This window comes from Lathamus discolor, chromosome 2, assembly GCF_037157495.1.
Source record: "Lathamus discolor isolate bLatDis1 chromosome 2, bLatDis1.hap1, whole genome shotgun sequence".
Taxonomy (NCBI): Eukaryota; Metazoa; Chordata; class Aves; order Psittaciformes; family Psittacidae; genus Lathamus; species Lathamus discolor.
This window is the reverse complement of record NC_088885.1, coordinates 106,156,646-106,183,834: the sequence shown is the minus strand read 5'-3', so window position 1 is coordinate 106,183,834 and position 27,189 is coordinate 106,156,646. Positions and strand designations below refer to the sequence as shown.

The 27,189-nt window shown below is 40.4% G+C and overlaps 1 protein-coding gene across 1 annotated transcript in view; it reads left to right on the top strand.

Annotated features, from left to right (window-relative positions):
• Window positions 1–1,297: 1,297 nt before the first annotated feature.
• GNAL (G protein subunit alpha L) overlaps window positions 1,298–27,189 on the top strand; it is a 193,932-nt gene continuing 168,040 nt past the window's right edge. The window contains exon 1 of the mRNA XM_065667968.1: window positions 1,298–2,000. Coding sequence (XP_065524040.1) covers window positions 1,553–2,000 — 448 coding nt within the window. The 5' untranslated portion in view covers window positions 1,298–1,552. The remainder of the gene's footprint in view (window positions 2,001–27,189) is intronic.

Genomic DNA, 27,189 nt, shown 5'->3' with positions numbered 1-27,189 from the left:
CCGTATCAATAAAGAAGTTCATGAATCATAGTATGCTAGAATGGTTTGGGTTGGAAGGGACCTTAAAGATCATTCTTAAGAATAAAGACACCTTCCACTAGACCAGGTTGCTCAAAGCCCCATCCAACCCAGCCTTGAACATTTACAGGGATGGGCAGCCACAGCTTCTCCGGCTAACCTGTTCCAGTGTCTCACCACCCTTATAAAAAAGAATTTCTTCCTTATACCTAATCTAAATGTACCCTCTTTCATTTTAAAGCCCCTTGGCCTGTCACTACATGCCCGTGTGTAAGTCCCACTCCACCTTTACTGCCAGCCCCCTTTAGGTACTTGAAGGCTGCTCTAAGGTCTCTCTGGCGCATTCTCTTCTCCAGCCTGAATAATGAACATAGCTGATGTTACTGAAGTAAGAGGCTCTAAATTATGACAAGGTATAAATCAATCATAATAGTCAACATACGACACGACCTTTGGGTTAAGATTTAGAGACACACTGCTTCATCCAGTAGCCACATGCCCCCAAAAAAAAGGACTAAGATGATGGAAGAATGTGGATATGGACAAAGCAGAAGGAGACACATTTGAGACACGTTCTGACTAGCCTGCATTTGTCCAAGCTTTCCCATGAGGAGGGCTGCAATCACCTTTGAACCACCTGACTCCAAGCACCAGCCTTCCCTCCGCAAGCCCACACTACTACTATTGCCAGCGCTGACAGAGCGAGCAAACCCAAACACCGCCTATTATTTTCTCCTACCCGTCGCACCCAAAGCCTTCCTCCCACGGCACCGTTAGTCACCCTGTGGGCGAGAAGCCGCATGTGTGCACAGGGGCTGAACACCGCGTTGTAGCTGCGAGGATGGCGGCGGGGCGTGCAGGGCCTCCCCACCGGCCGCTGTCATTCTGAGGGGGACCTTCAGTTGTCAGAGGCTCCGGCCTTGGCAATGCCGTCAGCGGCTTGGGCCTGGGCCGCCCTTTAGGAGGCGGCCACCGCCGTATCCCCCCCGTCCCCGGAGGAAGGGTTGCAGCTCCCGGGGCTCACACAGGCGGCCCGGCGGCCCTTCCATGAGGGAGGAAAGGAGGGGGCGGGTGGTGTAGGCAGCGAGGATCTACCCGCCTGTGCGCGGAGCGGGTGGACCCTCGCCCCCTCGGCGCGGGCGGGCAGCCATCGGGCGGGGTGGTGTGAGGGGATGGCGGAGCCGGTTGAAGGGGAGGGAGGGGGGGACTGCGAGCGTGTGTGCGCCTGTGTGGCGGCGCGGGCGGCGTGCTCCCGCCCTTCCCCCGCCGGCGCCCGGTGCTGCGCGGTGGGCTGGCGCTGGGGTATTTACGGTAACGTGGACCCGGCGGTGGCAGCTCGGCGTCAGGTGATCGGCGCCGAGAAACCGTTGCCGCCTCCCGGGGAGGAAAATGCAAGATGGCCCAGCGGGGCCGTGAGGGGCTCCGAGGCGCCCCTTCCCAGCCCGCCGCCGCCTCCCCGACGCGTAGGGCCGGCGGGAAGCGCTGAGGCCAACCCCGCCGCACCGCAGCCCGTCCCCGGCGGGGGCACCGAGCCATGGGGCTCTGCTACAGCCTGCGCCCGCGGCTCTTCGGCGACGCCGGCGGTGGCTCCATCTCCAGCACCGGCGCCGCCTCGGAGCCCGAAGCGCCGGCGGAGCCTCACGCCGCCCCGCAGCCGCAGCCCCTCGGCGCCCCGCTCCGGCCTGGCGGGAAGCCCGGTGGGGAGGCGGACGGGCCGCCGCTGCTGCTGCAGAACGGCGGCGGTAACGGGGCGGCCCCCGAGCGGCCGCCGCTGCCCAAAGCCGGCGGCCCCGGCGGCGGGGGGAAGGCGTCGCGGCAGCAGCCGCTGCACCAGCCGCCGGCGCTGCAGAGAACCTGGGAGAAGCTGCGCCTGGAGGAGCGGGAGGCGGAGAAGGAGGCGAGGAAAGTCAGCAAGAGCATTGACCGGGCGCTCAAGGAGCAGAAACGGGAGTACAAGCAGACGCACCGCCTGCTGCTGCTGGGTACGTGTGTATGTGTAGGGATCTGCGTGCGCGAGGCGGCTGCCTGGGCGGGCAGGTGCCCGCGGGGCTCCCCGGCAGCGCCCCCTCCCCGGCTTCCCCCGTTTTCCTTGGGCGCCCTCCATCCCTCCTTTGTCTCCCCGCTGCCCCCTGCTCTCCCTCCCTCTCCCCAGCCCTGCCCTCCCGTCTCCGTGCCTGGGCTCTCCCCCAGACAGGTTTACACCTTCTTTTTCTTTCCTTCCCCCCATCTTCCCTCCTCCCCCCTTCTGGCCCTGGCAGTCGTTTTGCAATGGAGGGAACACGATCGGCGCTTGTCCTGCGAGGGAGAGCGGCTCCACCCAGGCAGCCGGGAGGGAGCGATGCTGATGGGGGAGCAGAGGGGTCTGCTGGAGGAGAGGAGCCCTGCCCCGGCAAGGGGAGCTGCCTCGGCGAGGTCTGAGCTTAGCGCCAGAGCAGCTGGGAAACATAAGGGAAAAACTGCAGCAGAAAGGAGGAAAAATGGCTATGCGTGAGATGTGCATAGCTCGTGGATGACTCTGCCGTGTGTAGCTAGGGGTGGTTTAATGAGGAGCGGTAGTATGGGCTTGTGGCTCCTAAATGAGAGGAGTGCTGATGAGCAGTAGGCTCCTTATTTAGAGAAGCAGTGAGCGGTGTAAGGGGAAATAAGCGGGTGTTGGTATGCATATTCCTCACAGACATCGCCTTTACTACAGGATGTTTTCTTCAGCTGTTGGCCCTCAATTTTTATTTTTTTTCAGGGATGACTTGTCAGCTTTTGTCCCCTCTTCTCTGAGGTGCTACATGCGGTCTGCCGTTGCCACTGCTCTTTCTAAGCATTAGTTAATAGTCTTCTCCAGAGGATTTGTACCAGCTGATACATTTACAGTATGAAAACCACAGGGGTATCTAATACAAGCATCTCATTTCCTGCAGGAAACAGAACAGTCATACTGCAGAGTTGTGTTGTTTTTTTTATGGTCTGAGCAGAGGGCTTATTTGGCCTCTTAGCGGTTGTCATAAATCTCAGTTTTCTGTTAGCATGGAAATGTTGATTTGCTTTTGTGTTAGCTTGCTTTGCATGTTTTTGTAAAGTTGTGTGGTATGCATGGATTTTTGGTAGTTATCTATGTGCATCACAGATGTTGGGTAGTCTTATGTCTGTCTTCATAAAACTGTGTTTCCATGTTATTGGATTCCTTCATTCCTGTTGGTGGATGAGGGGAGAAGAAATACAGCAGTGCACAAAAGCTGTAAGCAACGTTTGCCAGAATTGTAGTGCTCAAATTCTAAAACAACAAGTCATGGGCTTTATTATATCCCATAAGATTCCAGTAGGCTCTTATATAGGATACCAGTACAACCAGTGAAAGGAAAGAAAATGCAATTCCTACTCCATGATGGAATTAATAATAGTCTTTGTACAATATTTCTTCTGATACTTGAACTGTTTCAGTATTTACCTCTAGAATTTTAAAAATTCCTTAAAAAAAAGTGTATTTTTAAAATGTTTTTCTTTCTGTAACCTCTGAAAGTGTGTTGTGACCAGTATGGCTACGACAAGGCAAAGATACTGGTTGGTGGCCTTCATCTAGAGAGCAATGTTGCTTGAACAAAAGGATCCTGAAAGATACTGCATGTAGTCTATAACATGGGTGGTTGTCATAGTAAACTAGAGCATTAAACACCTGTTCAGAAACAATGCAATTTGAAAAATAAACCATCTCCAACTCTTCGTACCCTGTAAGAAACTCAACACTCTCAAGACTCTGTCGAATTTTGAATTAAATTTGTGCCACAATCAGAAAAAGCTCTCTTGATCTCTGTATCACAGCTAGGAAATGCTGGATTATTGTTTCAGCCCTGCCAGATCAGGGCCTGACATATATGTTTGATTTGGATCTTGGGAGAGCTGCAGGTGCTTCGTGCTTCTGTTTGCAAAGAAGTGGAAATGCTGCCCTAGATAAGAGGAAAATATTTAGAATGGGGAAGGGTTTATTTGTCAGAGAGGGGGTAAGGCAAAATTGCCTTGTATAAGGTAATCATTTTCAGTCTTGCACAGAGGAAGAGACTCATGATGTATGCAAAGGTCTTAGAATAAAGAATATTATCAGCTTGATATTTTACAGCATTTCTAGTGGTAAATAACTCGATCCCTGTCCCTAAGGTTTTCCTGGTGGAGTGAACCTAAAAAGTGTACCTTTGCTGGAGAGGGGAGGAATATTCTTGTAGTTCAACATGGAGGAAGTACATAGCAGAGGGGAAATGGTGAATGCAGTGACAGCAGAAAGCCATCACAGAATAAACAAAGTTGAGCAACAGTGTTGGTGTGGGCTTTGTTGTTTTTTTTTAAATGCAAGCTTGTAACTAATAGCTTCATTTCGGTTTGTCCTTGTATGTCTTGTACATGAACTGGGGTAAGTTAAGAGGATGTTATCAAAATCTTAGAGGAAAATGAAGTGTGTATTTTAAGGAGCTACCGGTAGATATCAAAAAGATACGCAAATACATGCACTGGTATCTGAACACTAATAATCTCTAGAGTCTCTAAATAAGTAGTATATTAGAAGAGAAGCTTCTGTATATGTTTGAAAGCAACCTTTCTCTAGAAACATACCCATTCTCCTTTCGTTGTGTCAAATGAAAACAGTCAGCTTGATGAGCTGTGCGTTTAAGTTCCCAAAATATTATGAAGTCTCAAAGGCTTGTTTTAGTGTATGTTGTAAAATAGCTCTCGAAGAACATGTTCTTGCCTGTCACAGCTTTCCCCAAACTAATGTCTCGTGCTGCAGATGATGTTTTGAAGCTCCCCTGTAACCTACATTTGGAAACACTTAATGTCATAACCCGTAATTGTGAAAAGGGGCGTGTGTGCTAAGTGTCCTCCCACATAAATAAGTGGATCTGTATCAAGTGGCTATAACTGAGATGAGGGAGCTTTGCTGGTGCACTGGTTGGGGTTTGTTTGTTTTTCTTCTGCAAGATGAATGCACGTAAAATGGAAGCTTTCCACAATTGGCTTTTTCGTGTTTAATTTCCACTTTAGAAAGAAAGGGCTTGAAACCTTAAGTTGATTATTATTGTGCCGTGTATTATTTGAGTTTCCTTTTTTTTTTTTTTCATTTTATTTTTACAAGCGAAAATGTTAATCTGCACAGAATTCTTAGGATGCTTTTGCTAACCGCAAGGTGAAGAATTTTTTTAGGCATACATATTTATTGCACTGATTTACAGGGCCTGGTCAGAGTCTTGTACCTTTGGTTTCTGTCTTGTTTGGTCTTCTTTTCTTTTTTTTTATTTCCAGAGAACTGCAAACACTTATCTACAAGACTGTTTAGCTGCTGATTTCCTAGAAACTGTACAAACATTACAAATCACTTTATAAAAGCAATTCAAATTCTCATTTCCAGGCTCATATTTTAAACTGTTTTGGGAGTAAGTGGGTAAAGGCAGACCTGCTTTAGACAAAGTGCTAACCACCGTGTTATGATCAAGGCTCATGTAATGTTGAAGTAAGCCATAGGTAGATTTTTACTTTTTTTTCCTAGACAGCTGTTGTCTTGCAGTATCATCTAGCTCCTCTTTTGTTCCATTTCCCCTGGCTCCTGCATGCTGTCCTAATTTTGGATGACTTTCTCAAGCAGAACTCATTCTTTTGCACTTCCCTGCTAAACTGAAACTGAAAGCGTTAGAAGTAAAAGCTTTTCTGTTCAACAGAAACTGAAAGTAATGATATGGGGATTGAGGAAGGGAAAATGGAGATAGTAACTTTTTTTGTTTGCTTGTTACTTTGTGTTCTGGGTTTTTTTTAATTTTAAAGGTACTGTAGCTGCACAATACTTAAGTTTTGACTTGATAGTGAAATTTAGACATGTTTGTTTATGTACAGAAGTGTACAAAACATACAAAGAAACACTGCTCCCCTGAATTAATGGAAATCTAACACATAGATGCCTTGTCAAGCAAGGGGAGTTCTGAAGTGGTAGGTGTATAACAAAAGTAATGCTTTACTACAGTTTCATTTTTTTAATTACACGCCTGTTGACTCTTGTCAGAATTAAACTGTATTGCAAGAAAGGTTTCTGCTCTGACAGTGGATTTTAGACTACAGTTGCAGTCTGTTATTTATGTATGCTGCCTCAGCAAACCCTTAAGTTTATCATCCCAAAACCAGTTTTAAGTCTTAAAATTAAACCTAATAAATCTTATTTAAAAACAACTTTAACTTTTATATAATTTGAAGTCACGCTGATTGATAAATACCTAAATTTAGTTTAGCTGGATGTGCTGATACTTTCCCTGTGCCTGTGTAAGACTGTGTTCTTAGGATGCTTTTCTGTTACCACAAAGATGATCTTCTCCCTAATATCAGTAACAGAACTGGATATCGTTGTTTGTGTTCCACAGTTGAACCCTTTTGTTGCATCCTATATACGCCTATTTTGTCTTTTAAAAAAAATAAGTTGCTGGTTTGTGCTGATCCTTAAGGTTTTAGGATCCTTACAGCCAGGTAGTTCTAGCATGTAGGTAATGGATATATAATTGGTAGGAACAGATATTTTCAGGACTTTGAAATAATGGGCTCCAAGTACTGACCAAGGTTATAAAATAAATGGGGTTTATAATCCATAATCCTTTGCAAGAGACATTCACATGTCTTTTGAAATGCTCTTCTGCTTTTGTTGTAAATTATGGCATCATATGAAGTGCTATACACACTCCTTGCAGATGAGCAAACCAGTAGGCAGAAGTCATCAGGACATGTTGAAATTAGTTCTTAATGTTGGTAGTTTTTTTAAGTGTATTGAAAACAATCCCTGAAATACAACACTTCTCTTTACTCTGTAGATTACTGACTAATTGCATTTAGCTCATAATTAGCTGGTTTAGCTGATTTCCATTCTTTGATTAATTTTGGGGTTTTTTTTTTATCACTTAGCATGGAATAGAACAAAAAAGTGGGCGTTTTTTCTTAAATGCTAAGCGTAGCACTGCTGGGAGGCTCTAGCTGCTGTACAAGGGTCAGTTCTGCAGCTGTTACTTAGGCAATATGAACTCTGGGTTATTAGGCAAGTTTTGTATATCAGTGTGTATTCCACAAATGCTTTTTGTAATGTAGTGCTTAATTAAGCAAGCTATGATAGTCACTTCTTTGTAATTTTAAGTTCCCATTGCCACTGTAACTTCTTGACTGCTGAAATTTTAAAGAGCTTGTTAAACATCTGGACTTGCACCTTTTCCCTCTCCCCCTGTCATCACCTCTGTCCCCCAAGTTTATAAGAAATACAGTTTGAAACTTTGTTCCCATGTTCGTTTGTTTCCATTGCCCAATGTCACAACCCATATTTCTTACCTTGCCAGACCTTTGGCATTCCTTAATTGAATTGTAGCATATTTTTTTCAATCTCCAAGATAACTATGGAAGTAATAGTTATATTGTGGGATTATTTCTTCTCCCATTTTAGCATCTTTGACACAGTGGAACTATGCAAACGTGGGGAAATACTTACTGGGGTTTTGTGTGGGCGTTTTGGTTTGTGTTGCCCTTTTCTTGTTTGGTTGTTTTGTTTTGTTTTTTCCCTAAAGTCCTGGCTTTCTTCAACCTACTTTTTAGGTCAGGCACCATTTGAGCTTAGAAAATTGAGTTAATTTTCAAAAAATACTTTCTTCTTTTTAATCCAACATCCTGGCTGAGGTGTGGGGGAAACTTGCCTCTCCCTGTGCTTACCAAGTTTAACTTATTTGCTGCCTGTTCTAGAAAACATTTGCTTTTACTGAATGAGATGGAAATGGTTCTCCTCCACAGACTTCTGAATAATAGTAGAGAAACAAAGTGGTGCAAGTAAGATAACAGAGCTGTCGGTTACCCACCAGTAGAAGAAGTAGAAACTTCTGAGTTACCATTTTGCATTGGGGAAGTCTTGACCATACTTTGCAGTGTTTTCTTAAATTTTGTGTGGTTTGGATATTTTGTAATGCCTAGCAAGAGGCTCTTAGATTAGACGATTGATGGGTTGAGCAGATTAGTAAAAGCGTGGAGCAGATGTGTTACTCAGCCCATTGACTGGTGGCACAGTCCAAAAGAAATCTAAGGCTGTCTTTCACTGAAGATGCAGATCTATTTTTAGAGATGAAAAATGTACGTCATTAGTTATTACTTAGTATGTTCTTAATAAAAACAGCCTTTTGTAGCCAGTTGAAATCATCCAGTTATGGTTTAGACTTACAGCCTTTCATGGTTGTTTAGCCCTGGGAGGTATTTGTTGTGCTGCAGTCATCAACACATCATTCACTTTAAGGGCAGAAGCTTTGTCTTACTGTGCAATTACTTACAACTGTCTGATACAACTGGTTAAGGTTTTTTTAATATTTTATTTGTTTTCTTTTGATAATATCATAAATTCAGTAAGGCTGGATGGTTTGTTTACTCTTTTTAAAACCCCAGAGTGCAGGGTCTGGAAGAAGTGCAGCCTCGTAAGTGGCCTGTGCACATCGTACTTACGCGTTTTCCAGAATTGCATAAGCATATTAAGTATAATGACTATAGTGGTATTTCATATTATCCCTGTAGCACTGTATATGTGAAACTCCTTCTCGTGATTTGTCTGCACATGAATATTGAATACAAGTTTAAGGACTTAAAACCTCTCTAGATAAGCTGTATGAAGAAGGAAGGATGTGTAGTTTGGGACTGGACAAGATAAAGAGTATTTAAGAAAATACGTATTATTTCATTTTCTGTTTTCACATGCAAAGGATCAAAAACCCCCAAGAACAACCTTCCAATTAATGTTTGTAACATAAGGCATAGCCTCAATCACTTGTAGTGGAAGATCTTAACTGATAAGATCTCTTTGAAGTCAAACTTGAATTGGTTCCTCGTAATCTGGTATTTTACATTTGTTTGTTTTTAAACTTAAGTGGAATTTATAACTCTACAATCTTATATTCAAAGTCATGTTAGGTTTCAAGACTAATAAATTATTCTTTCCCCAAATACCATTACTGTAGTAAGGCAAATTCAGGTCATATTTTAAATGCTGTTATCTTTATTTCAGCTAAGAATTTACATTGTGTGGGAACAGCATGCATTTTTTAGTTTATAAAGCTATGTGAAAGTAGAAAGCTCTCCCCTCCCGGAGTATTTAAAATAACAGAAATAACTGAGAAGTCTTTCACTTTCTTTTAAGACAAGTTTCATTCCTATGAAGGACAAAAAGGAAGCTCTTCTCAACAATCAATTCGAGCAAATTGTCTAGTTGGTCTTTAGAAGCTGAAGAAAAGAACATTCCTTCTGTGGTTTGGGTTAGTGCACGAAATGGAGATAAGAAGCAGGCTTAAAAACATTTGTAATAAACCCCTGAAAATAAATTCAGTTCTATCTCTCTGTGGGTATCCTCTCCCTACTCCCAATCACTCTTATTTAATTACCAGAAAATGCATACTTTTACATACGTGTAGTATACTCTGCATTTAATTTGTCATATATGTATTAGAATGGATGTAAAGAGTTTTATCCTTCCATCATGAAGAATGAAGGTTATGTTAAACTGCCAAAAATGTGGATCATCATGGATCCTTACTCTTCTGTGCAAGTGTAATTTAATGGTAAGCAAATCAGCCTTCTATTGAAAACTGTCATGAATGTGGCTGGAGGCATTACCAACTCTGTTATGCTACAGTTTTCTTAATTATGGAAAATTAGTCACTCAGAATCTTGAAGCAAATGCAGAATGCACAGCGTGGTGTTAGGCAGTGCCTTCTTAGTAATCATCTTTATTTTCCTGAACACCTTACATGTAGAGGACTAAGCTACAGCAGAAGCAAGTTGCTGGTTTTGGGGGGTTTTTTTTAGTGACAGCACTGATTCTTATTTCACATGCTTGAATTCATTTCATGTTGATTGAAGAACAGTTTGCTATTCTACATGACACTTTTTCAGATAAATACACGCTTATGTCTGTATGTGCCCATGCATGACCGCAGAAATTCTTGTAGAATGCAGTAGATCACACAGAGGAGTTTAGGTGGGTTAAAACAGCCTTCAAGAATATGTGGCTGGATTCTATCCTGTTGTATATAATAGGCTTAAAGCTATGTAGGAACGGGGAAAGTCTAATGGATTCTGCAACAAGGTTGTTTTATTGTGGTTTTTTTTAAATCCTCTGGCTCACTGAATACATGAATTAAAAATAGGCTTACAGAGTTATCAGCCTGCTCTGAGCTTGCTGTAATTGTCTAATTCACTTTTTAGGAGAGATATGAACAAGATGATCTTAAAGTGGTTAATGTTGGCAGGAACCTTCAAGATCGTCTAGTTCCAATCCCTCATGTCATCAGCGAGGACACTTCTACTGGATCAAGTTACTTAAAGCCCTGCCCAGGCTGGCCTTGCACATTTACAGGGATGGAGCAGCCACAACTTCTCTGGGCAACCTGTTCCAGTGTCTCACCACCCTCACATTAAAGAAATTTTTTCCTAATGTCTTGTGTAAAGCACTGCAAACACTTACCAGCCTTTGCAAAGAAAACTTGGGGGTTTTTTTTGTGTTAATATATAAACTATAAAACTAAGCTGCAAAAGAATATAATAATTTGTATGAAGTACATATGCAAAAATAACCAGTTCATAACCTGCAAAGGTGTGTTTAATGAGTTTGGCTATTTTTAGTTAAAAAACCCTAAAATCTTGTTTCTTTTCTAAATGGCAAGATGATGTGGAAGGTATTTGTTTCATAGCATGTCTGGGTTTTCCCCAATCATTTAATCACTTAATATTAAAAACTGAACAAAGAAAAAAAAGGGGGTTTTTGCCTCAGCTGTGCTTAAGAACCTTGTATTATATAACGAGAACACTGCTGTTGCGTGCTGCCGTGCACCGTAGTTTTGTATAAGCAAGCAGGAAAAGCATGTTAAGGACTGGATATAACTTACAATGGGTTTCAGATCCTTTTAGCTGTTGGGTCTACCAATTCATGAGCATGTCATAATGCAGAACTGTAGCTGTTCAAGCTGTTTTGCTTTTATCCCTGGAAAATGCTTCCGTGGCGGAAAGCAAATAGGAACTGCAGGACCGTAATTCTGGTTCTTATTGAGTAGATGATCTTCCTTTGATTTAATGTTCTGAAAGAAAAACACAAATCTCAAATTCTTTATAGAGTGTTTTCTCACCATTTGGTGGGGAGAGGGGGAAGCACAAAAAACAACTAACCAGCCTTCATTCATGTAAATTCTCATTACTTTGGTTTGTTTAACAGAACTGAACTTCAAGTTCATATTGATCTAGATTTTCCCTATGAGGAAATAGCTCTGGGAATGGAACATGAGCTTTTGGCACTTGGAGAAAGATTGGATAGCAATTGGCATGTAAATAACTGCCATGCATTGTTCATTTTAGTGAATACATATTTTTTTTTTTATTTATAAAACTATTTTGAACAGTCTTACACTTTTTGTGATTCTTCAGTGCTCAAGCCTTAAATTTGTCTGAATGGAAGACTTACAGAAGCAGTAGAGTTGTGCTTGATTTGGTGCTTGCTGGTGTCTTGCTGTGATCAGGAGTCATAGTAATCCCTCTGATACATTCATGAGTTTCCGGTACACTCAGGGTGCATAAGGCAGCTGTTCCAAATTCTGTTGGTGGTCTTTCAGCTTTTCTCATTCTACTCGATGTAGTGTCTGGATTCATGTGCTTGTTTGTTCAGTAGTATCTTTCCAACTTGATTATTATTGAAACAGTCTAGTTGTTGTGTAGTTTCTTTGGGGTTGTTTGCTTGTTTTTAAGTGGGTAAACTACAGTAATGTTTAAGGAGGCACCTATTCACTCCTTTTAACTCATATGGAGAGGTAAGGATGTTGACCCAGTGGAAGAGGGGAGAACAAAAATGCCTACAGTGGTGTTTTGCTTGCAATATGCAGGACTCTCTTCTGTCAGTGGATTCTGTCTCCAGGTGTATGTCAACTATTTCTTTGAACTGCCAGAGGTGGCAGGAAAACTGCTTCACAGGAAAGCTGAAAAAGAGAGAATAGTTGCTTGTAATTTGATGTAGAAAGGATAACCTGAAGAGTAATCCTCTCCAAAGGCCGTTTTGCAGTAGTCCTTGTCTAGTTAAAAGGGATTCACAGACTTGGGATCTGTCTCCCAGAGACTGAACAGTTACTTTCTAAGATAGGAGGAAAAGTTAAAGCAATGCAGTAAAAGGTCAAACAGCCTTTCAGATGACTGTGTTACAGAAGGATTAGGGTGTTGGGCAGGGGTGAGGTGGGACTGTCTTTCATGCTGTTTAATGCTACACCCAGTGCCGTTGCTAGTGCTCCTGGTCCAGCAGTTTCAGAAAAAGAAAACGGGCTCTGGTACTCTGAACAAGAATGAGCAGACGTTTCATACTTGGTCTGCTTCCTCATACAATGCTTAGCAACAGGTGTGTATTAATACCTGATTCTACTTTTGGGGGAGGCCATTCACCTTAATAAATTTGGGGTTTTGTGCACTGATTGTGTGTGTGGAAAGTGGCACAGCCTGCTAAGGCTCTTCAGCACCTGAAGGGTTCTAGTACATGTACATAGGGCAAAACATGTACAGGGCAAAACAAATTCGTAGCCTTTTTAAGCCTAAACAATATAACGTCCTACTATGTTGACTGCCACTAAAATGTAAAGTTTTCTTAATGGCAATATGTCTGTGAGATTAAAAATGGCTGGAAGAGTATGGGAGCCAAAGTTTTCTTCTTCTATTTTTTGTTTGGGTTTTTTCCTCCCTCCTTTGACTTCCTTTTTAAAGTGAACCCAAAGCCTCCCTGTAAAACCTCAATTTGTGTTTCTTCAAATAAACTTATTTAAAGGTTTAAGTACTTTTAAATAAATTTAAAGAATATCTGTCATTATTTTTTCCCCTATGTATTCTGTATCCTGGAAGCCCTAATAAAAGAATAATTAGAAACTTAATTGAACTGTCTGTTTTTATGATGTGTAAAAAAAAAAAAAAAAAAAAACTGTCTTAATCCTTGCTAGAAAAAACAATTTGAAGATACTACGAAGTACCAAATAAATACAGCATCTTTTGAGTTCAGTCTTTTATCCCCTAACGCAGTTTTCTCGAAAGTTGGACTGGTAAACACTTTACTATTTGTAACTGCTTCATCTGCATTAAGTAAGCAACCAGACAATGGAGCAGATTTAAGGAATTTATGAAAAAGTAAACTGAAAGTCCAGAAGTGACCAATAAGATTTTTACTTTTGACTATGTAACCAAGAAATTATTTTATTTCCCAAATAGTCTCTGTGCTCTAAATAAGCTCATTGAATTTTAACATGAATATTGCTAAAGTAATCCTCATCTAAAGGGTTCAAGCGGTGGTACTGTTTGAGACCTAATTTTGGTTCTGAATAGGACACATGCTCTGTCCCACTCACTAGCTACAGCTTCTGCTTGGTTGGAACTCATACTGTGCTTGCTCTCTATCTTGTTGGTGGCTGAAACTCATATAGTTATTCCATTTTCTGAAAGAAAACAGGCTGGAAAATATTCCTTAAAAGCTAACTGTACAACTGTACTCTTCACCTATTGCTCTTTTCTGAATTCAGAAGTGGGCAATCCCAGCTTCTAATGGTGGTTTTGTTTGTGTTTACCTTCTGGAGGAAGTATTGTTCTTATTTGGTTCATCAAACAGTTCAGAATTCCTATATATCCAAGTCTTTCTGAAACAGGACTATAAAAACTTTTGTACTCTGCTTCTGCTGCTTCTTTCAGTGGCTTATTGAAGAGTATTATTTTAGTGTACCATGTTTATCAGAGAGTTACTGTTCTCCAAAATTATTGCTCATCCACACTTCAGTCTTTTGATAAGCTAGCATTATTCACAGTATTTTTAATCAGTGACTAAAAGTTTACTGATTCTTTGAGAACCTTACTAGCAATACTGCATCTAGTTGATGATTAACAATTAGTTCTTGAAGTCTATTATCTGATTCCTGATCCACTTAAAATATGTTGTATTGATCATTTGCAGAATAACAACAGGCATACATGTGATGCTTATTTAGAATATCAAATGTTTTATATTGACATAAGCTTTTAACTTAATGAACTGTTTTCTGTCAATATCCCTCAAATAATTTATTTTCAGTTAATCAAATGACTTACTACTGATTCATTGACCTGAGGTGGTAGATACAGTCCTGTGCTTGGTGAAATACAATTTTTCTCAGACTGTGCGTAATCTAAATAATGGTATCTCATACGTGAAAAGCTTTATTTTCTGATGCCCTGAAGTTATTTCTCAGAGTAACAGTAAATTTAATTGACATTCTTTATGCCATTGTCTGTGGTGATGTGCAGGATGAGCTTGGATCCTTCCTTCGATTCTTCTATAAGTGTTAAAGGAGAAACTCATTAGATCAACTTGTGAAGAAAGAGGGCAGGAATCTTTGTTTAAATAATTACTTGTTTGACACACAGAGCATTATTTGCTGTTACTATTTTAAGGTAAAAAACATAGCCTGGCATTTCTGAGTGAATATTTTCATTTAACAATGAGGCTGATTATCCATGTTTTTGTCTAGCATGGTCTAGAAAAGTTTGGTCTGTTCCATCTCCATAGCCTACTTTTAAGGTGGTTCAGACTGTCTGCTTCCCTCTCATTTTCCTTAAAAAGAGACACATTACTTATTTAAATCGTTACTTTCAACAAGCTGAAAAGATGAAAGATTAAGCCAATTAAATATTTACTGATACTACAGACTAGAGCAGGAGGGGAACAAAAATCCCAGTATGTTGGTTTTGTTGCCTGCTTTTACTTGTGTCTGTAGCCACAAGTGTCTTCAGTGCTGTGTTATATTTTATACGCAGTTGCCTGGACCTCTTATGACCGCTGTGAAAACCAGCTGAAGCCTGTTACTTTTTGCCTTATTTCTTTATGGCTGAGAAATTGCTGATCACTTGGATTTTGAAATCATCTTTACCATAAAAGAACCCAAATCAAAATGTAAAGCTCTTAAATCCAAGCACTTAGTAAATTAAGTTTTATTTTAGGTCAGCTTTTTTGTGGCTTTTGTATTTGGTAGCAGTTAGGAAAGTTAATATCTGTTAGAAAAACTGCTTTTTGTCAGAATTACTGTGTATGTTACATGTTGAAAGTCAACTCTTACTCTGGTTCTTTAATAACATAAAGGTAGAGTTCTTACCTTTGTATTCCTTTATTGATACATACATGAGTGAAGAATTAAGTCTCTGTGAACACACTGGGGTATTCTCGTTCTTTAACTCCTAAATGCACACTAACAATTAAATTTACAAAACACCACCCTGTCATCACAGTCTCTTTTTTTTCCTCCTTCTCAGGTGTATACATTTTTTCAGAGCACCAGATGGCTTGAAAAGCTTTCTTGACCCCCATAGGTGGTTGACAATGCATTTAACATTTCAAAGGCTAGCCCTTCCTCTGTGGGTGTTCTGCTTTTGCTGGAGCCAGGTCTTCTCGCAGTTTAATTAGCTCTACACAGGGACCCTTCCTGTGGAGGAAACATGCATTTTCTTTTTAAAAAGATCATCCAGAATAGATTACAAGCAAAAGCTGTGGAGGAGGAGAAGTAACTTTAAATACAGGAGCAGTTGCATTACTGATTTTGCTGCATTATGTAAAGATGTAAGTCAGGGTAATGGGCAAGTATGCAAAACGCATACTTCCGTTGAAAACATAGTGAGTCTTCCTGTTGCTGCAAGAATCCCAGATGTGAACTTAACTCTGCAGTGTCATCAGTCTGGAATTTACTGCTTGAGCTGGAAGAGGGAGGAGAGACCCAGAGGCGTGGCCGAAAATTATTTTCATTAATGTCGTCTTTGAATGTCTCATTTTTCAGCTTGAATATGGTACATGTGATGAGAACTGCTTCCAAATTACTGGGCAGTTTTGTCTTACAAACACTTCAGCTGGAGCCACATGGTCAGCATTGTGGAAGACTTACACACGAAAGTGTTATGTTACATACTCTGAGTATACCAATTTCTTCAAGAATATTCTTGACTATTGGTTTAGTGTTATTTTTGTCACTTTGTATCTAGTTCAGTCACTTGATACGTATTTAAGTGATGGTAATAATTCATTCATCTAAAACATTGTGGTTTTTTTAAGGGAGCTTTTATTCCGACATAAAACTGAAAATGCAGTTTCTTTCATGGAACCCATGAAATACAACCCCTGGCTCAACAGCAGGATGCTAATAAAATTAATATGTATTTCAGAACAACATGCTACTTTACAATATTGACAGAAAAAGTTATTTGGTTGTTTAATTTTCCTTTCTGATTGTAAATGTCCATGGGTATTCATAGCAGAAAACTTCTGGCTATGAGGTTAAAACCTGATAAAATCAGCTGAATTGTGTCATATAATGAAAATCATGAGAAAGACTGGACTACAACAATCAGCAGGGTTTGATTTTTAACTGTACTTAAACTGTCAAATACATGTGCAAAGGTTTGACATTTCCAGCATGAAGGGTATCTGTTCAAACTTTGGTATATATGCTTTATATCAACATGCATTATGTTGTCTTTGATTACATGATTTTGCTTCCTTTCTCAATCCTCATAGGTCCATGCCTACCTTACTGTATATACAGTATAGCATAAATAACAGCAAGTGAATAAGAAATGTTGACTGACATCTTCATTTTTTTAATGTGGAGTAATTCTTGCACTGTATGCAGGAGTCTTTAGTAACTTGTGTGAGTTTTTCTAAGGAGTGAACCATAAATAGGTTTCCTGTTGTACAGATGGAAAATCTAGGTAGAAGTGGCACATGGTCAAACTTACACATCATCTGAATTTTAATTACTTTAGAAGTCTAGAGCCTGCTATACTTCCAGAATTATTTTAGAGCTGGTACAAAAAGCTACTACCTTTGGTGCCCAAATTACTATGTTAATATTTACTAGAATTTCTGAAATCTGCTGCTCAAATACTCTTTGAGAGTGAGAAAATTTAATGGTAATGCTGCAGCTGTATGGCCTCCTCTGATGGCCATGCATCCAAGATGTGGGAACTCGGCTGAACTGAAGAACAAACTGAACCTTCTGATACTGTTTTTGTGTCCCAGTGCCAGCTTAATGATCTGGGCTTCTCAGATGCTTGTCAGACAAGTCCCCTGTCATGATAACATAAGTAAGTTTTCCAAGTCTTGAAAGTATACTGTTCCTGCTTTTCCTGTCTGTGATCTCCTATTTCTAGTCCAGTGAAGAATGATGACTTGTAGCAACTGTTCATAACCTTTTGCTTCACTTCAGGTAACCGTGAGATGCAATATCGTAGAGGGTGTTTTGGCAGCAGCGTGCCATGTTGAGAAAACTGCCCTGTGTTGTAAAGGTTACCAGGCTGCATTGCTACTGCAGGTATTACAAACTGAAAAGGCTCCTTCTTGCTTTGGGAGCAAGAGGATAAGGTACAAGAATAGTGGGAGTCTCTTACTGCAACAAGCAAAGGTCTCTGAGCCTAGACAGATAGGCAGTTGTATTCCTGTGGGGGCAAGCATTGTCCCCTATCCCTTGCTGCTGAAAAAAATAATGAAGAAACTGTTTGTTTGTGCTGTCAGTAATCTGATTTACCCAAAGTCTGAAGCAGGCTACTAGCTAATGAATTGGATGTTACCAGGATTTTTTGTATGGTCAAGCTCATCATAATACTGCTTTGGTGTACCACCTCTTATATCACCATGCTATCTGGTGATAAAATTGTTTATGCAGTGGTAGACTTTTTAGTATAGAGCTTCTGTATAATTATTAGGCCTGCCATTTTTCCTTAGAAAATGTATATGACTATAAAAATGACACTCACAAATATTTGTGAGCTGTAAAAGGTACTGAACATGTCATCAGTGGACTTGATAACAATGGGGATTGGAAATCTTACATTCCTTGATTGGGACAAACTGGGATTCAAAACATGATGCAATATTATCTTATTATTTTAGATCCCACATCTATTCTGTTGCTCAGGATTTGTTTTGTATCTGTGGCCTGATCTGTGTGTCTGCCTGAACTAATAAACCGTGTGGGATCTAATCTAAGCTGAGGTCAGTGTTGTGTAAACCATATCAGTAATTCAGAAATAACCAAATTGCAGATCTGGTTTCTGACAATTTTAACTTCAGTGTATGTTGGTTGCTCTAAAAAGACCAGAGGAGTTATGAAGGAAGCTCAGGGACTTGTCCATAAATGTGGCATAAATTTAGGCAGAATTTGAATGACCATCTGGTGGATGTGTAGCAAAAGAAGCTGTGAGCTGACTGCAGCTAGAGTTCAAGACCTGCATCAGTATCACTGAAGTGCCAGATGACTTCTGTTGTAGCACTCAAAGCTTTATTCTCTGTTCCTAGTTGCATGCTAGTTCAGGTGTAAAGAACAGTGCCACTGGATATGAAGGCACTTATCTCTGACCTCCTATGCCATCAAATGTTCAGTGAAGCAAACCTCTCTGTGGTAAAGAAAAGCTACAGTTCCTCTTCCTTAATGAAAACTGTAATAGCATGTTGGTTGTGTCGAATGACTTTATGCCAGTTTCAGCCAGCTTCAGCAGTTTACCGGGTACCATGCTCTATCACCTTGATTGGTTCTTCATTCACTATTTGCTTTGCATTGAATGAAGCAGGATTCTGTAGCTAAGAATGCCATGCCTTGTCCCACAGCATAATTAAAACTGTTAATACTATCTTTGCAATTTTGTAAATTGGAAGTAAAGTTGAAAAGAAAACTTTGTGTTAGTTTTATTTCAAAGGCAGCTTGGATGTTTGTTTCGTTTTTCTTTGTGGTGGTGGTTGTTTTTTAACACCACAGGAAGGTGGTTAATTTCAGGCTCGGCGTATGAAAGATCATCTGGTGAAATGTCTGAAAAAGGCAGATGCTGGTCTAGCATTTTCATAATGGTAAACATTCTTTTTGGTTCATACTGAAGTAAATTCTCAGCTTCCCCTGATGGTTCTTTATTAAAGAGTTGCATCTTTCATGTGCCTTAGTGCATGTTCTTTATCAGTTTCCACATCTTACCTGTGAATGAGAGAAATCTCCAAAATTAGCTTTTATTTCTGGTTGTTTATTTTTTGGGCCCATGTATTTTCAGTCACCTTCTGCTAGATGCAAGTTAAAACTCTTCTGCAGGACATTGTCCCCAGTAATGACAGGGAGTAGTTCCTTTTGGAAAGCCAGGTGGTCTCAAAGAGCACTTTGATGGAGTGAGATGGATTGCCACTCATGCATCACACCATGTTACAGTAGATGCTGTGGATAAAACACACAGAATCATAGAATAGTTAGGGTTGGAAAGGACCTTAAGATCATCAAGTTCCAACCCCCCTGCCATGGGCAGGGACACCTCACACTAAACCATGTCACCCAAGGCTGTGTCCAGCCTGGTCTTGAACACCGCCAAGGATGGAGCATTCACAGCTCTTCTTGGGCAACCCATTCCAGTGCCTCACCACCCTTACAGTAAAGGACTTCGTTTTATCTGACCTAAACTTCCCCTGTTTAAGTTTTAACCCGTTACCCCTTGTCCTCTCACTACAGTCCCTAATGAAGAGTCCCTCCCCAGCATCCTGAGATCTCCATGCAGCCTTCTCTTCTCCAGGCTCAACAGCCCCAACTTCTTCAGCCTATCTTCATATGGGAGGTGCTCCAGTCCCCTGATCATCCTCGTGGCCCTCCTCTGGACTTGTTCCAACAGTTCCATGTCCTTTTTATGTTGAGGACACCAGAACTGCACACCGTACTCCAGGTGAGGTCTCAGGAGAGCAGAGTAGAGGGGCAGGATCACCTCCTTCGACCTGCTGGTCACTCTCCTTTTGATGCAGCCCAGGATACGGTTGGCTTTCTGGGCTTAGCATGCCTTCCAGGAGAATCTGCTCCAAGATTTTGCCAGGCACGGAGGTGAGACTGACTGGTCTGTAATTCCCCAGGTCTTCCATTTTCCCCTTCTTGAAAATGCGGGTTATATTTCCCTTTTTCCAGTCATCGGGAACTTCACCTGACTGCCATGATTTTTCAAATATGATGGCCAGTGGCTTAGCAACTTCATTCGCCAGCTCCTTCAGGACCCGTGCATGGATTTCATCAGGTCCCATGGACTTGTGCACATTCAGGTTCTTAAGATGGTCTTGAACCAGATCCTCTCCTACAGTGGGCCCAGTGTCTTCATTCTCACAGTCTCTGCATCTGCCTTCCAAGACTTGGGTGGCATGGTCAGAGCCTTTGCCAGTGAAGACTGAGGCAAAGAAGTCATTCAGAACCTCAGCCTTCTCCAAATCCTGTGTAGCCAGTTCTCCTGATAGCTTCCAGAGAGAGCCCACATTGTCCCTAGTCTGTCTTTCATTCGCAGTGTGCCTATAGAATCCCTTCCTATTATCCTTAACATCCTTAGCCAAGTTTAATTGTAACAGGGCCTTAGCTTTCCTTACCTGCTCCTTAGCTTCCTGAAGGACAACATCCCTGTATTCTTCCCAGGCCTCCTTCCTTGGTTCCACCTTTTATAAGCCTCTTTTTTCTTTTGAAATTTCCTCAGCATCTCCTTATCCATCCATGGAGGTCTCCTGGCCCTCCTACCGCACTTCTTGTAGTCAGGATGCAACACTCCTGAGCTTGCTGAGCTTGGGAGTCAACACTCCTGAACAACCTGTGCTTTTCCATCAGAGGCAGATGCAGTATGTATAGATCCAGAGATATGAAGGCCGAAGTCTAGGACCTTATGTTTGGTGGTGTCTTACAGTGCATTGATTATTAACTCCTTTAAGTGTTTCTTGCGCTATTTGTGGCATTATACGAGGCAGACTGTGCTCTTGCTTCAAGAACTCCATCACAGATAAACGTGCCACCAAAACAGTAATTGTGAAAACCTCTGTGAGGTTTTCCTCACAGGTTACATTCTGCAATCCTGCAGGTTGCATTCACACTTTGTGGTTCACCAGTGATAACTGATCAACCTTAGATATGGAAATAGCATCGCTGAAGGTATTTGTCAAAAGGCTACACAAAGCTTTGTGACGTGCCATGGTACATCTGTACATCAAAGTGACAATGGACTTCTCAACCATACAGTGTTATAGCCACAAGGCAGTAGGTGCAAGCTGAAGTCTCCTTTGTGAGGAAGTGATTATTGTTTGTGACCAGTTTCCAGGCAACTCAGCAGTTTGTTCTGTTCCAGGGCCTTGATTTATCCATCTATTTATTTTTTAGTGGAAAAACTGAGCAGAACTTTGTGTCTCATTTTCTGATAGACTGATCTGATGAGTCAAGTACCTTTTAAGAAGCAGTAGAATTGTTTGGTTTATGATTGTTTTACTGTGTCCAACTTTTTACATTCCCTGAAATCTGTCTTACCACTTAGAAGTAGAGAGCAGCTAATTAGCAGAATGACAAGTTACTTAGTATGTGTAGGTCAGCTGGACATCTTCCGTCTCTAAACCTTCTGTCACCTTCCCCTCTGCTTGTGATCTCTCTTAGTCATTGTTTCTCACTGTCTGTACATTAGCTTTGCAATGTTACTGGATGTATATGTTACTCTTGTATATACCCCTGTGCTGAGCTTGAGGAAGGCTCCTGCTCCTTGTTTTTGAGCAGTATAATGTGCACATTTACTGTACAGGTGTGTATTTTATTTGCAGACAGCAGTCACGTGAAGCTCATTAGTAATGAGTAAATAATAAACTCCAAGATCTTCAGTGAGATGCAGATGTTCCTAACTTCATTAAATCTCCCCAAAGAGTTTTGTTTAAATATGAATTTTAGCTTGTATTTTGAGACAGAACTAACTCAAACTAAACAAGTGATACCAAGTTGTAAGAGAAAAGTAAAGCTGAGAAACCTTTTTATGTCCTGATGCAGAAGGGATAGAGTATTATACCCGGTACTTGGATTAGGAAGGTTCAAATACACATATTTAAAGGGATGTAATGTTTCCCTAAAGATGATGGGAAAGGAGTGATCTGCCTAGTTATTTTTAAGATTGAATGAATATTGTCACTGCAAGTTTTTGGATTCTTAGGGAAAGATACATCCTTGGCTGCTACGGGTTTGTGTCTATCAACTTGCCGATACTAAAAAACAATGTTGTTCGCAAGGCTTAGTCTTCTACCAAAAGCTCTTTAAGTCTTCTTTTCTAGAGTAGGAAAGACTATAGCTGAATAATTCAAGCGAAACTCCCCCAACAATCCATAAAATTACCAGTGCATTGTTCTTCTGATTTTAAAAAGTTAAATGTCATGGTCCTGTTATATTTTGAGAAAACTAATTGACTACTTGAGATATTTTTTTTAATTATTATTATTTATATTTGTAAATCGATCTGTTTATCAAAACACCACGTATGGCATTTTAATGTTTAATGAAGTGGTGCTACTACCAACAGTGATCCTGATCTCTTTACCAAGATTTGCATGGTTGTGTGATTTGTGTGGATCACTAAGATCATTAGAAGGGGACCTTTTTAAGTAAAATTTGGATGCATAAATAGTGTGTAAATGTGACAGGAGGAAAAAGAGCTGTGTAGGCTCTCAGCTTAGGACGTTTTAGCCAGTTCAGAGAATTTTCTTGCTTGACTTGTCAGTGATTTCTCCATATTTTCACCCTTTCAAGACTTCCAGAGGGGACTAGGAGCTATAGTCTCAAATGGGGTAACAAGCCCAGAAGTTGGACTGGACAGAGAAAGATTTGCCATTGAGTGTTATTCTTCACAATGAGTTCTTGGTGAATTCCTGTATTCATTGCATTATGTCTTTAAGCCTCGTGGTGGCAGTAAATACTAAGAGAAAATAAGCTAATCTAGTACAGATGACCTTTATTTTACTTACAGTTAAAAAGAACATGCTTATATTTATATTTTTAAGTTTTGCTTCCAGTGGGTCAGCTCAAGACCAGAAGGTCAGCTTGACCTGCGAAACTTTGTCATCCGTGACTTCATTTTGCATGGACTCTAGTTGGAAGAGATATTTCCTCTTCTCTCTACTCCCATGCCAGCAGGTAAAGGTAGTATTGGTGAAGACACTCTACTGTTGAGAAAACTTAGATGGCAGATGACTGAAACAGCCTTTTCCAAAGTAGCTTCACTTGGCTTTATCATAGACAATCACATTTCTTACCTTAGCATCAATTGTTCATATGTGAATGAATAGTTATTTCAGGGTAGTAGTGTTGGTGTGTCAGCACAGGCATGGGTTCACTTCATGTCATCTCCCTGACCTCAGATTCACGCATCAGATTCTTGTGATCTTTCTCCCCTGCCCAAAGTTGTCATTTGTTTGCTCTGTCTGTTTCTGTGATTCATGGGCATATTGTGAAGATTTCATCATATGTCAAACTATTAAAAGTGAAGCCAATACTGTTCATAAAATACCAAGAAAAAAGAAATAGGAAAGCAAACAGCAGTTTGTATGGGAAACAGATAAATATAGTCTGTGCACAGTTTTTGCATGTCTGCTTCTGTTATCTGAGCGTGATTTGTTTAAAAGTAGTTCAGGTGTCCATCACTCAGGTAAGAATGAAAAACAAAAACATCTGTCTCTGCGCTTTATTCCAGTTAGAAGACTCTAGAGGTGGAAAATGAGTAAGAGATATTTATGTGATGTTATTTCCTGTATCCCCAAAGTGGGTTAAAAGGCCAAGTTAATGTCCTAAGCTGCTTTGGATAAAATGCATTTAAAAAGTAGTGAGAATTGAAGGGGTAAACTGTTGTGCCTTTAGACATCTGCTCAGTTTCCTTTGAGTATTTAAGTTGTTTGAAGTCTTTCAAGTAAATTTGATAACTCAACCTAGAAAACTGTGCAGAACTAGTTAGAGGACCAGAATAAATTGTTACTATATGAGAATCAAGAGGAGGATTTTTCATTTCTCATGCCATAAAGAACATTAAAATCTACTAGGAGAAAGAACTATATGTTCTTTATATTCTGTTCTTACACAGAGAACGATCATGCCCGACTCAGTTTAAACAAGGAGCATTCTTTCTCATATGAGAACTTGTATGTGAACTCAAGCTGATGCATCCTGAAGAGGACAGGCTGATGTGTGCAGCTTTTCATTGCAGTCATGCAAGTTTAAGATCTAAACCAGCAATTCTCCAGAAAATCATAGTGTTAAATCTTAAAACTACAGTGTTATTCAATAACTGGCAGCTCTCTTTTCCTTTTCCGTAATATTTATGTTGCCTTCTTGCCACCATCTCATCCAAGGAGATTCTGAAGCTTGATAAGCCTTTTATGTTGTTAAATGTGGTATATTTATGATGTTCCATTCCCCAAAATGCTACTTGTAAGTGTTAATGATGGGATTGTCTTTTCATATAAATATAAATATAGTACAGTCTGCTGACCTTCACTGCTGAAAAAGCTCTATTTGATGCGGTGTGGTTATGGAACAGAGTGCAAATGAAGCCCCTTTTCCTTCTTGGTGACTGAGATGGATGTTCTTATACTTTGTTCATCCTGTTAATTAGACAGCATAAAGCAAGCCTGTGGAAAGAGAACTTTCATTTGACCAATCAGTATAGTTGGAAGTGGGCAAACTGTTGTGCACATAAGGTTTTGTGTATTTTACGGTCAGAGTATCGCTTTCCTCCTGCAACCCTAGGTATTGCAAAAGCTGCAGCAACTTTTAAAGAATGCAAGAGCGTGGCTGGGTTTTTTCTGTATAATCAGTAAAGAGGGAATTATTTGGGATTTTTTTTTTTTCCTTTGTCTGTGTTGCTTGTATTGCTGAGAGCTTTGAAAAGGTAGGGTTTTCTGCCTGCATTTGCATAATATCTAAATTTGCATTCGAGAGCAGATCTGGTAATAGAAAATGCCCTGGCCAAGAACTGCCTGGCTTGCACTGTCCTACTCTGAAAATTCAGAAGGAAAATTATGTAGGAATCCAGAGAAGTAATTAGTTCTTCAAGTTTGGGACAGCTTACTTCTCCATGAGACATCTTGGGACATACACTGTAATGTGTTAACTTGCTGGGAAGAAGAGACTGTTGCTTTGTAGTTGGAGGGAAAGGGGATGGCATATACTTGTGGGTATGGTGGCTTTATTAGAACTAGGCCAGCACCCTACGTTTATCAAATGGTGGGGGTTTAAATGCATGATTGGTGTTGTATGCAAAATTGAAAGGTGCAGAAAATAAGATGGAATTGCTGCAGTTGCTTATAGGTACTTGTGTCCATATAGTCTTTGGAAACTGTGTGGTTTCTTCAGAGGGGCCATAACACTTCAGTCTTTTCTGTGAAATGGCACACTTCTGTTGATTAGCTTACATCAAAATGTGACTTTATTGTCCTTTGATACTTCTATTTTAAGTCTGTGCAACATATGTTACTGCTAATTGTTGGATGACACTAATTCACAGTATTTGTAACACAGATCATGTAAGAAATATTTCCCAAGTAGAGTAGGTGTATGCTACACAAAGAGTAATCGCTTAAGAAACAGGCTGGTTGCTTCATCTGTTACATATTTTGCATTGAAAACTTTGTGGTTTTCAAACCACAGTGTTTCAGTGGTATTGGCAACATTCAAAGACTAATATTGCTTATGGGTGGAGTTGAAAAGATTTCTGTACAAAATGTTGGCAACTGAGACTGGCAAGATTTGCTTTCCAGACTTAGTAAGCAAATTCATATTAATTGCCATATAATATTCTGTCTTCCATCACTTAGTATGTTACCAAAGAGTTAAGGGCAAATCCAGTGATTCCCACTTTGTTACTATACAATAAAGCAAATACGGACACGTTTTACTTTATGGCGTCTAGCTGCATCCAAAAAAAGCATTTGAGCATGTTAGCGTTTCCTATACCATGTTGCATAGGGAGGGAATCTGTTGAACATCCTTCTGCTGTTCAGCTAGTGAGAGTTTTGTGGGAAAAAGATCTAAGCTACATCCTCATGCAAAGTGGCCTTCTCTAAGTAGAACATGCTTATATATAGCTATTTGACAGCATTTATAGTCTACCTAAAGATTTGTATCATGTAAGCTGTTCCTTTGTAGAGGATGAGTTTATGACTAAGTAAACAAAGGCTTTGGGTCTATTTTGAAATCTTTTTTATAAACATATGGTCTTTTATGTCTTTAAGATTCTTTGAAGCATAAGTCAGGACCTTAAAACAAGAAATGAAAATATTTTTATTAGCTGGGAGTGGTCTCAGTTCAGGATTGGAGTAGGTTTTCTTGGCTGTGATACTGATAAATTCTGCTTGTATATGCATAAAAGATGTATATGTGTAAGTGTATTGGATATAGTAAATGAATTTCTGTTTTAAAACAACTAAATCCTTTAAAAGCCATCTATCTGCATCATTCTTGAATGAAAAAAAAAAAAACCAGAAAACAGAGTAATATTAAGAAGTCTGTTTTAGGTTATCTGTGTCACAGTCACTGAGCTCATGTCCTTTCCCCTTCCTTTTTGTTAATCATTCCCTCATGAGCTCCAGTCATCCGTTTGGTTCTAGGAGGGATTGGTCGTTTTTTCCTGAGTTTATATATGCTGGGTCTATAAACTGCGACCTTTTTAACATGCCTGTCTTGCATCCAGATTTTTGATACTATGTTTCTTGTAGAAGACAGAGGATTACTAACCCCTGACTGCAGAATCTTTCTAAGGCGCAGCGTTGTCTGTTAAAAAGAAGAAGGAAAAAAAATCTTGGGGAATGTCTTTTTAAAACCGTGATCATACCGTACAAGTCTGCCCATCTCTTTCCTGGATTGGAGAGGTCACGACAGGTTCCCTTTACAGCCCTCTTCTTCTGTGTTAGTCTGTTGGGATTTTTTACAATCATCACCCATCATCCTGTTTTCTATTTTATTTCAGTTTTCCTGCAGAGGAGCTTCTCGGCTCCAGGCTGTGCTTTCTGATTTTCTCTTCTTTTCTTCTTGGAACAGTGCCTTTCACAAATCCACGTTGTGCTTTGCTGGAGATAGAGCAGGGGTTTACTGAACCCCACAGCTTCCTTGGTGCTCCTTCACCTGTGTTTGAATATTTGTGTTTAGTAAGCCATTTTGGTGATCTTGTGAGCAGACTACAGCATTCGAGCGTAAGAGGCTGTAAGCTAGATCAGTAGAGTCAGCTACACAGGATGATTTCAGTAATCCATCTAAATTTACAGAAGCTTTACGTTTTAGGGGATTATATGCACTGTTCCTAAAAATGATCTGGTTTGGTGTTTTTCAGTTATGCCGGTCC